The sequence below is a fragment of the Apostichopus japonicus genome, chromosome 18, assembly GCF_037975245.1.
Source record: "Apostichopus japonicus isolate 1M-3 chromosome 18, ASM3797524v1, whole genome shotgun sequence".
Classification (NCBI taxonomy): Eukaryota; Metazoa; Echinodermata; class Holothuroidea; order Aspidochirotida; family Stichopodidae; genus Apostichopus; species Apostichopus japonicus.
The window spans coordinates 9107617-9123237 of NC_092578.1; the positions used below are offsets into that span (position 1 = coordinate 9107617).

Genomic DNA, 15621 nt, shown 5'->3' on the forward strand with positions numbered 1-15621 from the left:
TCATCAATTCAACGCAATGTGCAATAGATTTATTGCAAATTCTGATCAAAAAGTTCGGTGTGTCACCAAAATTAAGTGTCAATCGACATACAAGTTTCATAATCGCAAAACTAGTACGATAGGCCTAATGAACACACTGTAGGCCTACTCATCCAAACTCCTTCATACAAACCCCTTCTTTAAAAAAAAATAGCGGTCGCAAAATATTTTCAGTTCGAACAAAACATTCGTTCTGAACTTCTTGTATGCAAGAATATCAGCCTAGGCTTGAATTGTACTAGCAAATCGTCCCAAATGTTACGATAGGGTTAATATGCATTGTAACGCTGAATATAGGCCTACAGTAGCTTTTTCACCGTCCGGGATGCATAGGGTGGCATACTTTAGTATGTTTGAACATTGTTTTCACGATCGAATTTTGCAAGATTTTCGAGAAAATTGTTTGCTTGAAGAATGTTTTTCCGCACCATACGATATGCTCAAATAAGCAGTTTCTTTTGCATAGCATCAGTAATCGATATGATCCTGATGGCAACCCGTATTGACGCGCACATTAAAATTATACAAAATTGGTCATAACTTCTGTTAGAAGCTTTTTTTTATTTAAATGTCATAAAGTCATTTAATTGCTTTTGGCCGGACAGTTTTGTATGGTACTGTAGCAACCTTACTTTCTGAAAATACTAGACGGTCAAGTTGATCACGAACCTCGTAGAATTTTCAAACAAGTCCAGGCATGTTTGGTTTCACCAAATCCTTCATACTATGCAACAAAAGTATATTTTTTGAATATTTATGTGGTAATACTTGAATTTTTCATTTTGTTCAAACATGTGTTTAAGCATCATGTAACGTATTAAATACACATTCGCCCAAAATGCAATGATTAGGGGTAGTCCCAGTATATTTTATGGGTTCCGGCGTGTCTACGTTCCGACAATTGTTTTTGACTCTGAAGTTCTTTTGACCAATATTTTTGACCAATATGTTTTCGGAGTTCGGACCAATTTTTTTTAAGACCCATAATTTTTTGGACCAAAATATTTTGATGACACAAATTGTTTTTACTCTAAAATTTTTTATGACCAATTTTCTTTCGGACAAGCACTATTTAGGTCATAAAAAACTTTGGGCCCTTTTATTTTTTGTTTCGTAAATAAAAATTGGCGCGTCCGAAAAAAATTAGTCCCCCCAAACAAATCAGGTCAGAAAAATTGTGGGTCCAAAAAGTTGATTCCACAAAAAAAAAATTGGGTCCAAATAAAATTGAGTCCCCCCCCCAAAAAAAAAATAGGCCGGAAAAAATTTGGGTCCAAAAAGAATGAGTCCCCCCCAAAAAAATCGGGTCCGAAAAAATTGAGTCCCCCCCAATAAATAGTTAGTGAGACAAAATTTGGGTCTAACAAACTTGATTCCACAAAGAAAATTTGGGTCCAAAAAAATTGAGTCCCCCCCCCCCAAAAAAATAACTTAAGCCAGACAAAATTTGGGTAAAAAAAAATGAGTCCCCAAAAAAATTGGGTCCGAAAAAATTGAATCCCCCAAAAAATTAGTCAGACAGAATTTGGGTCTAACAAAAAAAATTGGGTTCAAAAAATTGTCGGAACTTAAAGAGACGTCGGAACATAGAGACGTCGGAACATAGGGTATGTCACCCTTCTTAATACATTGAGAAATTACTAGTCAAAAATATTTTGTGAAGCAAAACCGTACGATATATTTCACAAATATTGATGCTTAGATAAGTGCTTCCTCACAATCAACGAGCCGCCCCGAAATTCACTCCGCTTACGTAAAACTTCTATATATATATAACACGTGGAAAAACACAAGTTTTTACACACATAATTCCCATTGACATTGTTTACGGAACATAAGTAGGTCAACGACATTCGAACTTGGCAACTTGCCCAAGTTCATTGCACCGTGGGAACGACACAACAAATTGTACATGATTGTACATTTTCCCGCCATCTGGACGCCCGAGTGTAACTTTTGATGTAATATGCAAATTATTAATGGTACTGTGCGGTTAAAACTTAACCTATTGTGACACATACAAATTTTGAGAAGTTGTAGATGTTACTTTTGTATCAAATGTAAAGTACTGTATGGTACTATAATTAATAAAAGACGCTTTTCCTCAGGTGGTAGGGAAAAGGGGTATTTCGGTGAACTCGATCTCTTTGTATAGTATTTGGATACTTAAAATGACCATGTACTGTACATGCAGTTTCAATTCTATTTAGTAAGCTGTTCTTCGCATTTTTATCCTTTGTGGATCTTTATTGGAATAAATACGAAATGTATTTTTTGACGCCAGTATTTAAAGGTAAGCATTTTTTAAATTGTTGACTGAGCTTCAAAATCCATTTTCTAAAAAGTCGGTTTTAATGAAGGTTTTATCAAATATAGCTAGGGTAGGAAAATATTAATTAACCACATTAAAGAAAGTTTTTCTATTATCCAAATAAAATACATGTTTCTCGTACTGAGATCTGAAAAAAAAACAGGCTGACGTTTTTCTTCTTTTCATGCGCTAATACTAGTTTGGAATATGTGGCAACCTTAACAAAATAATTTTTAAGGTTAGTTAGATTTCTTGAATCCGAATAGAGACTCGGGAATCAGGAAAAGGGAGGCCCCTTGCGCGGACGATGAAGATGTTTTGTTTTTAACCGGCACTGCTTCAAAGTTGTTGGGTGGAATTTTTTTCCCTTTTCATTCTGTTCGAACCAACGATAAATTATATAAAAACTTAACACAAGAAAGGCTTACTAGTACTTTATTATTCTTCAAAATGTTGCCAACTATTCAAAGTAACGTGGAACATAAAATCTACAACTAACACTACTAGTAACAGAAAAGTCGCTATCCGTACGTAACGTTACTGTTGTTAAATAAAAAGTTAAACGTGTAAAGTTGTGAACTGACATCAAAAAGTTCTCAAGGCGGAACTCCTGTAAAGATCGATTTTCGCACAGTAGAGTAGGAACTTCATGATACACGATATTACGACTTAACGAAATATCGTGAATAATAAAAACCCAAAGCCCAAACGAAGTTACGAATTGTGATGCGCTCAGCTTGAAATCACGATCTCACGATATAACATGTTAGCGTGAATGTAGCAGTCATGTTTGCTATCGTGAAGGCTTGGTATCACGATATAGCGTGTGATCGTGGTATATCGTTATATCGTGGTAGCGTGTACAAAAAATTTACAGTAGTCAGGTTTCACGATAGAAAACGATAGAACAAGATAAGGGCATCACGATACACGATGCCACGGCCGATTTAATGTGAACGGTACTGTACCAGGTATGGTACAACAAAAGTTATAATTTTTATCAATTTGTTGGCTGAATATATATTAAACCAGTCCATTGACATACAGTATCGACAGTAATTTACTGTATATAGCCATTTGACAGTGTACTGTACCACACCCTCCACTACTGTACTGTAGGTACAGTGGCACTGGAGTTGCAGGTGAGAAAATAAGCTTTCTTGGCAGAGATAAAACTGTACTATATATGCTGCAGAATGGTTTAAGTTCTTCTGCATATGTATGAAACTGTGATCAATATTTTATTTTTCATTCAAGATATGTTATGGGAGTCCCTTCATTGCTGCTTTTATTGGTTGTCTGTAAAGATTACACACCTTCAGGCCAACTGGATTTTCCCTAAAAAATCCCAGTGATCCACACTTTGACCTACAGTGTGACCTATGTGCATTCTCACATCAATGTTCTCCTTTGTAAAATTGTTTGGTAGGATTTTTCCACCTGTGGAAAGATTTATCATCAATTAACATGAGGCTGTTTATTTTCAAATATATACACAATAAATCTTTTTGCACTTTTAAATCACTTTTAATTATGTGGAGACTTACAAAAAATGGAAAAATGAAGAAAGAAGGAAAAAGAGAAAAAGATTTCCATTTTCTTTTCCTCATCTGTGAATTCCAAGAGGTTATAACACGATGTTGAGAGATTATTCCCAGGGAGCGTAAAATCGTCAATTAAGGGAAAGCCTCAGCGGCACACTTTGACATTGCCGAATTTCCCACTTGTTTCTCCTTGAGCATAGTCGTTTGGCCTCTGGGAGTACATTCTTATCGACTCCCATGGGTGACTAAGCACAGTCAAGAGCTCGGCCACGACTCATTAAACTACTTCGTCCTCAGCTTCTACACGTTCTCGACGAGTTTTTACTGGGTAAAATTCTTTCTGCAATAGTGGTTAATTGCAATGTTGATGGTAGAAAATCAATAGAGAAGCGGGTGGCGGGAATCTCGCCTGGTCCTCTTCGTCTTGCTCTGCGTTTTTCCTCATTCTGGTCTCGTGCGGGATGCCTATAAAATCCATCCTCTTAGCCTCTCTATAAAAGACTAATGGGTTTACAACCTTACAGTAACTGTATCTGCTATTCGTTAACCCTGTGTCAGTAAATGAGTGACATTTTTTGGCTGTCTGTCTTGATACTGTGATTAAGGTTACTGTGCATTTTGAAGATGTACTGTACTGTAATTGTAGAAAAGAATAGTATGTCTGCCAGCTGGCTTCATTATTTCATTCTCTCTCTGTTAATAATTTGTTGGCGATACTTTCCTACTTAGGTTGCTTGTCTGGAACACATTCCTTGGGCAGAAAGGACCGACAGTTTTTGTCCAACATTCGCTTCCTAATTTAGTCAAAAAATGTGGTTTTTAATAAAATGCAAATGTCATATGAAATGTGAAGTCCTCACTCTTTTACTGTAGTCAAGATTTTTCATCTCTAATTATGATTCACATTCTTCTTTCCATTTCAAAATTGAAATGTGTACAGTACCTCTTCTGTTAATCACAAAAATGATCTTTGAAATACAGTAATAACAGTGTGTATATTCTGGCTTGAATTGCCATGAAATTGAATTTAATAGACAAGTGGTGAACGGCCCAGTATGTGATATGAAACGACACCAAATAGGAAATAATTCTTGGTCTTCAGTACACAAAATGGATTGCCCAGCTGGGACCTTCTACATGATTCATTACAGTATGAGTCTATTTTAAGATGTAATGTACTTGTAAAAACGTAAATTGTCTCTGCCTGCCGGCTTCATTATTTCATTCGATATTCGTTCATAATTTGTCAACGATACAATATTCCTAGTTTTAGTTGCTTGACTGTAACACATTCTATGAGCATAAAAGACTGAGAGTGTTTTGTCCAAAATTGTCTTCATAACTTTGGTCAAGAAATGAGTTTTTAGTGAAATGCAAGTGTCAAATGATATATTATGATTGTATTCTAACAAACCTTAATCTCTGAGAAAACTGCCGGGTAATCAGAACCTCCAGCAAAGTACTTTTGAAAACTTATACCTGTAGCAGTTTTTAGCATGCTGAAACTTGGGGTCATGATACCGATGATGTGGCACCAATTTTCTGTATTAAATGTCGGTTCAAGTCTCTAAGTAAAAGCGACACAAACTCTACCAGCATCTTCAGCTCACATGACAGAGATCAACGAGGAGAGGCCCTCCCCCAAACAGATACAAAAAATATTGAGCTCCATTTGGGAGTTCAAAATTTTTGTCTGGGAGCTGTCATTTCAAGGCAGAATGTGTTATTGAAACTGGTTCAGTTTTTTTTTACAGATTCAATATTTGCAAAACCCAGCTCCATTACTGTACAGAAAATAAACATTCCTGATACTAAAATAAAGAAAACATGCAAAATTGAAAATACCTGTGGCTGGATGATGTCATAGGTCTGTAGACTTGATCAAGTCTTCAGCCATAACGTGTGAAGGAACGTTAAATCTGTGATATATCTCTCTAAATGGAAGAATTCCTGTTAACTTTACAGTCGCTGTTTGGAGAGGTTGTTCATCACATACTGTAGATGAGTAACCATGGTTGAGTCTGTGCCTTCTTTTAAGATCTGCCAACTATTTATTCCCATATACCGTAGATCAGTAACCATGGTTGAGTCTGTGCCATCTTTTAAGAACTGCCAACTATTTGTACCCATATACTGTAGATGAGTAACCATGGTTGAGTTTGTGCCTTCTTTTAAGATCTGCCAACTATTTGTAACCACATACTGTAGATGAGTAACCATGGTTGAGTTTGTGCCTTCTGTTAAAATCTGCCAACTATTTGTTCCCATATACTGTAGATGAGTAACCATGGTTGAGTTTGTGCCTTCTTTTAAGATCTGCCAACTATTTGTACCCACATACATAGATGAGTAACCATGGTTGAGTTTGTGCCTTCTGTTAAAATCTGCCAACTATTTGTACCCACATGATGTGGATCAGTAACCATGGTTGAGTTTGTACCTTCTGTTAAAATCTGCCAACTATTTGTAACCACATTTTGTAGGGATCTCTTTTGAACATAGATCAGAGATCTCTTTTGAATATAGATTGTCCAGTTAAGCAATATTTATAATACCAAACCAATCAGTACAGTACGGAATCAATGAAATAAGATTTCTATGGAAATATTTATTTTGGCTGAAACGTGAACATTAATGAGAAGTAAAACCCAATGACTTCTTCGACTCGATGAATTTTGTCAAACAGAGTGTCTGTTGTGTAACTTGATAATCATACGCAATAGCTGTAGGTCAGAAATTTTCAAAATATTTTTATTTTACTCCCTGACTTTGTTTGGAATGAAAGTTCACCTATGAATGCACCCACTAATATGAACTGCATGGTCGTGCATTTTTATAGTGTTTCTGAATCGTCATGGAAATTTATTATCTTTAAAATTATCTTGTAAGTGAATTGACTGGTTGAAGTATATGGAAATTGAATTGAAATTTGGAGAAAAAAAAGGGGGGGGGTGGTTTATAATCATGGAATGCATCTAGCCTCTGTAACATACAATATGTGTGACTTCCTAGTTCAAATACAAACTTCTGTTTCTCAGAATCAATCATTAGAACAATAGTGCACCTCTCAATGCCTTGTACTGATTTGATCTATTCTCATTTTTACCCACAGGTTATGCTGTTAGTTCCGGTCACTTTGTCGGTCCAGCCAGAGACGTGCAAGGTGTGGCCGGTGCGCCCCGGGCTAAAGAACTCGGGAAGGTTACTATCTATGATATCAGTAACAGTACAGTCTACCAAGAGATCTATGGAGAACCAGTGAGTATATATATGGTGTAAACTTATCTGACATCGCATTGCAGAAGGTGTGCATAATTTGCAACTTTCTACAGACCTACAGTACAAGGATTCATTGTAACTCGTGTATACAGAAACCGTACTACAGTAGGAAGTAATAAAATTCACAGCCTTCAAAACTGCTGCACAAACTTAGAAGACTAAATTATTCCTTGTAAAGGGTTTATCACTTTGTCTTTCTAGCTTCTGATCTCATGACCATGAAACTCCTAGTTACCCTATGTACGTACAGTTAAGGAATATTAACGTTAAATCACAAAGTCATAGTTTCCCTATGTACTGTACATATAGTAAAGGATGATGAACGTGATCTCACAGAGTCATAGTTTGCCTATGTACGTACAGTAAAGGAATATGAACATGATCTCACAGTCATAGTTTCCCTATGTACATACAGTAAAGGAATATGAACGTGATCTCACAGAGTCATTTGGAACCAGTTTTAGGCACTGCAAACTGTAGCCTTCAAAGATTTTAGATTGAATTTTCCATTCAGTAACTTACGGTACTTATCCTCAAGCAATAAAGTCCTGCGTGAACACAATTATTTGTCGTGTGCAACGTACAAAGGCTGACATTGACATGACAGCCGAATCAATATGAAAGGGTCCAAGAAGTCTCGTGGTTTAAAGTCTTGCCTAATTACTAATCATTAACATAAAAACATCATCATGGAACAGAGTTTCTCATAATTTACATCTGTCACCCCCAAATAGAATGGAATACAACACCTACAGTGGAACTGCAGTGATATAGTCCTGTGGGTATTAATGAATTATGACCCACGAACGGAATGAATTGATTTTTCTCACAGAAGGTATCATTTATCAACATGCAGAAGACTTGCGTAGAAACTTTCGTTCGTAGATATATCTGGGCTTTTAATGAAGCTATACAACGTGTCATCCATAAATGCCTCCAAAATGCAATATGCTGAAATTGCCAAAAATCAGATGTCCTTTGAAGTCCATTTGCTTTTAGAAATTGACCTCTGAAATAAATAATTTCCAGACATAATTGAGAATTAAGGGAAACATTAGACCATCTTAAAGGATGACTATCTTAAGTTTAGTCTTTGATATAATCTAGCCCAAGGCAAAAGAAAGAAAAAAATCAGTGCTAGAAATGTATCTAAAGCTACAATCCAGTTCTCAATATATTGAATAATGCTAATGTCTGTATTGCTCCTGGAAGGCTGAATCGATAATGACTTGGTTAGTCAGTGATCGAAAGTTTAATTGTTACTGTTGATCCATTGTCTGATAACTTAGAAACTTGACCAAAAACTCGACATTGTCCTTTAACTTCATATGAACGACACAGAGCACCTTTGGTTGACAAATTTATTTCCTTCTCCACAAATTTGTAATGGATTATATACAAATAGGGGTCGCATCTGACAAACTGAGCGAATGGTCCATGTAATAGACTATGTAGTCCTCCAGCCAATTTTTTTAATGCCTTTTAGATGTTTAAAGGTTCGTTTCTGATGACATAAAAGTGGTATAGAAAAGAAAACCTGACTATAAGCAACCTTGCTCTATTATTGTCAACATTTGAATATTACTTTTGTGGCTAAAAGTCATCGATAATAATGCTCAAGGCAGAATTACTGATGAAAAAGCTTTTGCAGGGCCGTTAAAATATGAATGACCAATAATTGACATAAGTGTATTTTATCTTTAGGATGGGAGAAAGAGGGGAGAGGGGTGAAGAGGTTTGGTGGCAATGCTGACCACTTTTTAAAGATTGAGTTTTTCTAAAGTTCATCAGCATCGTCCCATAAATGTGCTAGAAATTTTAATAACGGTCACTCATGTTAACCAATGATCACCAAGCATTTTCAACTGTCACCCTCGGATCATCTGTTCATCGCTAAGATTTGTCGTTATCTAATTAAACTCTCGACTTGGAAAAAGTCGTTTGGAGAATCAAGAGTCTCCCTGGAAGATCTTTTGGAAACATGTAGCAAATTGGGGGCCACTACTGATGACCTTGAATTCTTACTCGCCCACAGTACCATCAGCCCTTGTACGGTGTGTACCATACTATACTATACACACGTTTGAAGCTGATTGATATATGAATATGCAGTATGTTGCACTTCTTTCTCTGCTTGTATGTTAAATGTCTTTCACTGAGGGTGTTATTCTCGATATGCATGACTGCTCTATGTTATGACTAATGGCACACTCTGACTTCTGTGTATTACACTTGGGGGGGGGGGGAAGCAGTGGCTGAATATAATCTTGGCAATGGAAGCAAAGTTTATTTTATAAGGAAATGTGATGAAATTAAGATTATACCTCATTATAAACCAATTGAGATGTTTTCAATGGAAGGCACACATGCAGAGCAGTACAGAAATGGTTAGAATAGCTTACATGTGTATGTATCCATGTATTTAATGGTGGTTGATGTCCTCTGATATTGCATGTATACTTGTATAGTAGCTTACTGTATACACCAGTAGTTTTGATGAGTATTTTAATGGCAGTCATTACAGCTAGCTGCTGCTTTAGCCAAACAGTTAAAGCGAACAAATGTTGCAATATTTACGTCTGAATGTAGCCAACTTGGCAAAACATTATGAGGGAATACATTAATGTTCAAATTTTGTGCAAAACTCTAAAAAGCTCTGTTTTCTCTCTTATCAAATACTTTGGTATGTGTGCAGAAAAACTGCAATATATACGCCTTTGCACTGATTCTGCATAGAAAAAGGACGACCAGATCAATTATTTGCTGAGAGTAGAGTAGGTCCATGCCACCTTGGAGATGAAACTTAAAGAGATGTGCTCTATAATTTATTACTTTAACTAAAGAAAAGGACCATATTCTATACAGCATCCCGGTGAAATTTGTGTTCAATGGAAAAGTTATAATGACACATTTTGCTTCAAGAGCTACGGGGAAACTGCAAAATCACTGGTGATTTATTTTATGACCAACCAAAAACGGAGGTAATTCACCAATAATGTCAGAAGAGGCCATTAGAGAATGAGAAGGAGAGTTTAAACTGATGTTTATTTGTACAGTTCGTACAAGATGAGATCTAAGTACTTAGGATAGAGGTAATGTACAGCACATGATATCTAGTCACAATTTTACTGTATTAAATATTGTCATTGATAATTCTCTGACTACATACAGTGCGTTAACTGTGACATATTAATTTGAGCAGATCTATACTTGTATTGTCTTCACGAAATATTTTTTTTCATATCTATACAAGTTTTTTACCAAGCCTTCATTATTTATTCAAAATTTGCCACGGTTGGCTGGGAAATTTATGTGCCCAGCGATGATGAACGTCACACACTATTAATGTCATCTGTGTTAACCAGTGAATCAGGGTGAAATTTGATTGATTAGTTGGAAAATTCATGTTGGCTTGCTGCTGCAGTCTGGCACACAAAGATACGTTTTCTGTGTTCTTTGATACATTTGTTCTCTTCTATTTGGTACGGTAATTAGATTGTAGCACTTAATACTGTACACTAACTGTATTCATTTCGTGTTCACGAAAGACATTTTGTAATTTTGTAGGTAAATGTGGTGGATAAAACTGGAAGGTTCTTGTGCAGTATATTTGAATAAAAGTTTTTATGGCATAGATATACTGTAAGCTGATTACAACATTGTTTCATGGAACAGATTAGATTGTAATTGCATTTCTTCGTTTATGTTAACATTAATACTGATCATGTTTACATTAATCTGCTTCATGTTTACATCACTTATATACATTGCAAGAATGTGATCAATATTCAATGTTTCGTCCCCAAAAATACAGTAGTACTGTACCTTGTCTTGGTATACTACAGTATATGTCGACAGATTGAATATTGTTGAGAGTTCGGTTTGAATGTCAGGTCTGAAATCAATTTCCTTAAAGACAATTATTAGTTAGATATATATGTACATGCAATAGTCAAATATGAAAACAACATTTTCCAACAACAACTTAACCTTTATAAAGTCTTGCTTTAATACTGATTGAGCGCACATCAAGAATAAAGGATGAAAAACAAACATACTTACAATCCCGAAGGAAAAGAAATTTGGCAAACAAGTTTTGGAAAGAGGGATGGGATGTTGTACTGGATTCATTGTTCAATTCATAGAGTTATCAAAACAAACACACATTTTATACCAATATGCTCCATTCCATGTTTATTCATCCTATGGGTCCACACTTTCTTTTCAGAAGTTCACTTTTTTCATAAATACACATACTGTAGATAGCTCACAATTACCCCAAGATAAACTGTACATAATACATACATTACTGTATCTATACAATAAATTTCCCTCTGTCTGCAAGCAATAACCTTCCACCTAGTTGAACATATTGTACGGAACATGTTCATACAAAGCTGAGGTGACAGTCTTCATACCCCAATCGCCTACGGATGTTTTGACACGCAAATTATGTAAACGGTTTCCGTAAAGATGACATTCCACATGGACTCGCCCGCCGATACACTTAATGCCATTTACTAGATTGGGAAAATAAAAATTCATCTTGTCTCTAGTTTCATGCAAGGTGGCCGTGAGAAGTCAGAGATGTATGATGCTTGAAGTGTGGAACATGCAAGATTGCCTGTCTCTCAGTGTCTCTGTGTAGTTGAAGATATGCACCTCTATGAAGCTAGAGTCAAGGTTTGCATGTATATACAGTATATATACGCATACAGTACAGTAGCTGCATTGAGGGTGTTATCAGGACGTTGGTGATACTGAACATGCATGCAGTCCAGATCGATTGTTCATAGAGCTCAAACGATTCTTATTGGTTATAAACATAGTTGTAAACATGAAATTGGATCTGTTTAATGTCATCATTACTCAAGGTTTGCATATATATGCATACAGTAGCTGCAGTTAGGGTTTTATGAGAACGTTGGTGATACTGAATATACATGTATTCCAGATCGATTGTTCATAGAGCTCAAAGGGTTCTTCATGGTTGTAAACATAGTTATAAACATGAAATTTGATCTGTGTAATGTCATCATAACTGTTCACATAAAGTTGATTGCACCCAGCAGATAAAGTGTAGAGGTCACTGGGTCAGCTAGGTAACATGATCTTATTGTGTTGAAGGTCTCCAACAGTCTCTGTACCCATGTGTTAGTGAGATTGCTGAATGTGAGCAAGTTAGTACAATGTCAAGGAAAAGAAGCACTCCTGCTGCCAAACCCTCCAGGAGAGGAATGGAGTATGTTGGGGTATGAAGTGCTGGCCAAATTGTTACAAATGTAACAACAGTTATAGTATAGCTAGTCTTCAGATTACAGTGTGAGTGCTGTGGCTCTATCTTTAAAGCAGCAATGTTGTGTTAATATATCTTTGTTGCTCTATCAATGATAAAATTACATAGCAAATATACACTAATCATTCTCAATGGTTATGAGTGTTCAGTCATTAAAAAATTAAATTTAAAATCTGGGAAAGTATCTTTAATTTAATGATATATTACTGTACTGTGTACATTCTCATTTTGCGCATTAAAACCTGATAACGTACAGTATGATAACATTTTATTAGGTCAGACAAGATTTAAAGTTGCTTTACAGAGCAATTCATACCATTCTTTACGCCGAAGAATTACAAAGTTGTTTTTGTGGCCTCCTGCTTTTGAATCAGAGTTAACCGCAATAATATCAGGCATGCTTGGTGGTGTATATTGAGATACACAGTAACATGTCATACTGTAGATGGATATGGTTTGGCCAGCTGTCAGAGAACATTTCTGTGGTAAAGACTAAGGAATTGACATTGTTATTTGAATGTATATGTACAGTATACTGCAATTGTGATACAATGGTATCTGAAGTAATGAGTAATTGCCCATAACTAAGTGGGAGCCAGTCCCCCCCCCCCATGGGGTCAATAACGTCATTGGTCCTCTCTTCATGCAAGTCATTCAGAATTCATGCAATCTTTATAGTGTATGAAGTTTTTTTCTGTTTGGAGTTTTCTTAACAAACATTATATTATGAGAATAATTCATTCTTTATCCCATTTCCTCCAGCCTCTTAGTACCAGCCTCTTAGAATTCATGCAATCTTTATAGTGTATGATTTTTTTTCTGTTTGGATTTTTCCTAACAAATATCATATTATGAGAATAATTCATTCTTTATCCCATTTCCTCCAGCCTCTTAGTACCACCAGGTCCTGGGCCCTAAAGGCCCCTACCCCCTCTCATCAGGCCCGATCCCCTCTCATCAGGCCCTCCTCCCCACCCCCCACCCCCTCTCTGATGACTTGAGTACCAGTTGTCACATTTGTGACTTTGTACAGGTCTAGTATAGAGTATTATACAGTAGCTAGTGATTCATAATATTTATACATATCAGTAACCACATCCTGACCCATTAGCCAGCTGCCAATGGTGCTATGTGGTGACTCATATTGCATGGTTGGGATACATGCAGCACTTAAAGCCCCATAGCTGTCTACCAGCACCCTTTATCTACACTGTGATGAGCCTCACGTAAACATAAAATCAAAATATTGTCAAAACACTCACCAACTATTAATTTCACATTTCTATGTAATGAAATTGAATGCCTATAGTTGTGAACTTCCCAGGCCCAAGCATTCCTTTGGAGAATTAAATCTTCCCTCAGACCTTTTAGGAGATGATAGGATGCAGCTGTCGCCTATTAGCTGTTAGTGTCAATTTTTTTTTTTCAATTTATGTGTGGTTATTTCTACCTCATACTGTTTAGAAATCAACAATTGCAAGGAAGAAGAAGGAGAAAAAAAAAAAAGCATGATATTTGTTGAAAGTATAATTTTCATCTCCTACTGTATATGGTTTGTCAAGTAATTTAGGGTATCAAGTTACTTTTTTTCATTTGGACTTACTGTAAAATAGTCGAAAGTTGTTTCCATCGGTGTGATGGCCTGTGACAACAGTATGATGATGCGAAATGACTTTTGCTATCCTGGGTTTGATATATGATATACTGTAGTAGTAGTAGTACTGTAGTCTTTACAACAGTCATCATTTTAGTTCCATAAGAAAGAGCTGATAAAGAGTTCATTTACCCAGTGTACAGACAGGGTGTACGGTCACTACTGTAGAAAGGTTGCAGGATCTTTTATACAGTACCCACCACACTAAATAAAGGCCCATACTAAAGATAAGATGCAGGGACAATCCACAATAATGAAAGGGCACAGGATCTATTATATAGTATCCGCTGCATTAAATAAAGGCCTATACTAAAGATTAAATGCAGGGACAATCCACAATAATGAAAGGGCACAGGATCTTTTATACGTACCTGCCACACTAAATAAAGGCCTATACTATAGATACGATGCAGGGACAATCCACAATAATGAAAGGGCACAGGATCTATTATATAGTATCCGCTGCATTAAATAAAGGCCTATACTAAAGATTAAATGCAGGGACAATCCACAATAATGAAAGGGCACAGGATCTATTATATAGTATCCGCTGCATTAAATAAAGGCCCATACTAAAGATAAGATGCAGGGACAATCCACAATAATGAAAGGGCACAGGATCTATTATATAGTATCCGCTGCATTAAATTTTATAGTGAATCGTGGGTGGAATGTTTTGATAAGCACAGATTGAAAGTTGGCTGTTAGTATCAAAATATACAGTCTGGCTATAATAGAATTCTGATTGTTTCCCTCACAGCGGAAACAACCTACATTTCACTGTGGGCAGATGTATCATGGGAAACATTTTTGTTTGTATTTTCTGTAGAGGCTTGTAAAAACAAATTATCCTTTGAACAGTGTCTGGCCTGTAGTATCCAGTTTGACAGTGAGAAGTGGGTCACTTTGTGACACAATTGATAATACCCTTTCATCAGTTCTGAAAAGTATATCACAGGGGACCTAAACTTTTGTTGTCAAATTGGATTCATCTCAATGTTCTAAAATCTATGACTTTGTTTCTATTTATTAAATGTATATATATAACCAAGGTGCCCTACATTGTGCAATTTACAGAGATGAAAGGTTTTTGTAAAAAGAGGTTTGTCAAGCTACAGTATAGGCCTACAGTATATGTTCTAGAGCTTCCGTCACAAACACTCAAGTAGGCTAGGTCAAACTGGAATGTGAATATAAACGATATGCCTACTGTTTGCCATTGCTTGGGCATATAATTCAACTGTATAACCACCTTCATGTACAGTACTGTAGCTTTTAATAGTTTGGTCAGATTCCATTAAACTCTTTCTCCTGGATATTATTATCATTATAAATGGTACCTTCATAAAAGCAAGCAGATTTACAAACAAAGCAATGGTGACTTTTTTCCAGGTACATCCTGCAACACCCTGACTTCTACCATGATGTCGAGAATGTGACCTGGCAAATATAAACTGTAGTACCAGGGTTTCCCTAACTTTAGTCGCCCATGAACCCC

General features: G+C 36.2%; 1 protein-coding gene across 2 annotated transcripts in view; it reads left to right on the forward strand.

Moving 5' to 3' along the window:
- LOC139958895 (integrin alpha-9-like) overlaps nucleotides 1-15621 on the forward strand; it is a 96058-nt gene that overhangs the window by 39633 nt on the left and 40804 nt on the right. For both annotated transcript variants that reach the window (XM_071956319.1, XM_071956318.1), the window contains exon 7: nucleotides 7007-7152. In XM_071956319.1, the coding sequence (XP_071812420.1) occupies nucleotides 7007-7152 (146 nt within the window). The remainder of the gene's footprint in view (nucleotides 1-7006; nucleotides 7153-15621) is intronic.